The sequence below is a fragment of the Dioscorea cayenensis genome, unplaced genomic scaffold (genome assembly GCF_009730915.1).
Source record: "Dioscorea cayenensis subsp. rotundata cultivar TDr96_F1 unplaced genomic scaffold, TDr96_F1_v2_PseudoChromosome.rev07_lg8_w22 25.fasta BLBR01000760.1, whole genome shotgun sequence".
NCBI classification, from domain to species: domain Eukaryota; kingdom Viridiplantae; phylum Streptophyta; class Magnoliopsida; order Dioscoreales; family Dioscoreaceae; genus Dioscorea; species Dioscorea cayenensis.
Window position 1 is genome coordinate 1,245 of NW_024087151.1, and position 1,789 is coordinate 3,033.

At 36.8% G+C, this 1,789-nt stretch overlaps 1 protein-coding gene across 1 annotated transcript; it reads left to right on the plus strand.

Annotated features, from left to right (window-relative positions):
• Positions 1 to 479: 479 nt before the first annotated feature.
• Positions 480 to 1,490, plus strand: LOC120254943 (the record flags this gene model as incomplete). Its single annotated transcript, XM_039262904.1, has 1 exon — positions 480 to 1,490. A coding segment is annotated over exon 1 (1,011 nt), but the record flags the coding sequence as incomplete, so codon positions are not given.
• Positions 1,491 to 1,789: the final 299 nt, after the last annotated feature.

Consider the following 1,789-nt stretch of genomic DNA (forward strand, 5'->3'; position numbering starts at 1 on the left):
GTAAAAAAATCACTTATTTTTGGTTTATTATAATGGTTCAATTACTACAAGCTGAGGAGACGTACAATATTTTCATCAAACGATCATTCTTGTTTTAGATAGAGAAAATGATATCTCTTTAGCCAATTTAAAGAGAATCATCATGGAAAGTATAGAAATTACGTATGATCAAAAGAATTACACATATCAAATATCGCATGCCTATTTCCTCAAGTCAAGGTAAGATCTACTATCGGTCTTTCAAATTACATAACGACCGAGATGTTCATATGATGTTCACCGCCACCAAGCATTTCATGATGTTCAAGTTATAGAATTGTATGTGGAACTTGATGTTGTGACTTCAACTAGTGCTTTTTCTCAACACCAAATTAATAGAAATGACAACATTCCACCACAAAGGCATCAAACACATCATGAAACTGAGAACATTGCCATAGAACTACAACATAATTTCAATTTCACTGCTTGAGATGACGATGCCGCCATATGAGCCTCCGGTACATATGAGAGCACTTGATTTGGAAGCAATGTCTGCACCAGAATTTCCTGAATATCCCTCATTATATGTCAACACATTAAGAGGGGCAATGACAGATGGAGAATTGCATGCAGGTATGCAATTTCAAAACAAAGATGATGCTATAACAACAATTAAAAATTACTGCTTGCAGAAGTCCGTGGAATATAAAGTAATCGAGTCTGGTCCAACTCGGTATTTTGGAAGATGCAAGTCATATGGCGATGGATGCAGTTGGAGAGTTCGCGCATCCTATAGCAAGAGGAAGCAGATTTGGGAGATTACAAAATACAACGGCCCACACACTTGTACAGCAGCAATGGTCTCCCAAGATCATTCAAAGCTAGATTCAAACATGATTTCTCGATGTATACAAGCATTGGTAAAAGAGAAGCCATCTATCAATGTCTCTGTTTTAATAGCAGAGATCAGGAATCGGTATGGGTACACACCAACGTATAGAAAGGTATGGATTGCAAAACAGAAAGCAATTGAAGCTGCATTCGGTAATTGGGAGGAGTCATATAATGAGTTACCGAAATGGCTATCAGCGTTACAACAATTTGTCCCTGGGACAATAATTGATCTCCAAACTCAACAAGCATATGATGGAAATTACCCGGTACGCGATACTAACATTTTCCATAGGCTTTTTTGGAGTTTTCCCTCATGTGTGGAGGCTTTCAAATATTGTAAGCCCGTAGTGCAGATAGATGGTACACATCTTTATGGAAAATATAAAGGGACTTTGTTGATGGCAATTGCACAAGATGGTAATAAAAATATTCTTCCAATTGCATTTGCCATTGTGGAAGGAGAGACATTAGATGCATGGCGTTTCTTCTTAGAGCATCTACGAGCAGATGTGACACCGCAGGAAGGCATATGTTTTATTTCTGATCGTCACCAAGCTATCAAAGGAGCATTTAGAGCAATTGGTCGTCAGATGAGTCCTCCTTATGCCTATCATGTTTATTGCATTAAACACAAATCACTATTTTATCAATAAATTAAATACTAATCTTTTGTATTAATGATATGAAGATGATTTTATCACATATTCTCACTGTGCTTTTCTCATCATTAATCCTTGGTTTTTTAAGTCAGATATTGTTCTTATTCTCTTTCTTTGATAATATATAGTTAAACACTAAGACACTCGTAGTTTAGTGATATCTCCTTCTCTGTATCTAATATGAGTTCCATGTTCGATTACTCAATGATGGAGGGATAAGGTCACGAGATAGCTCAACACCTGTCCGCACTCAT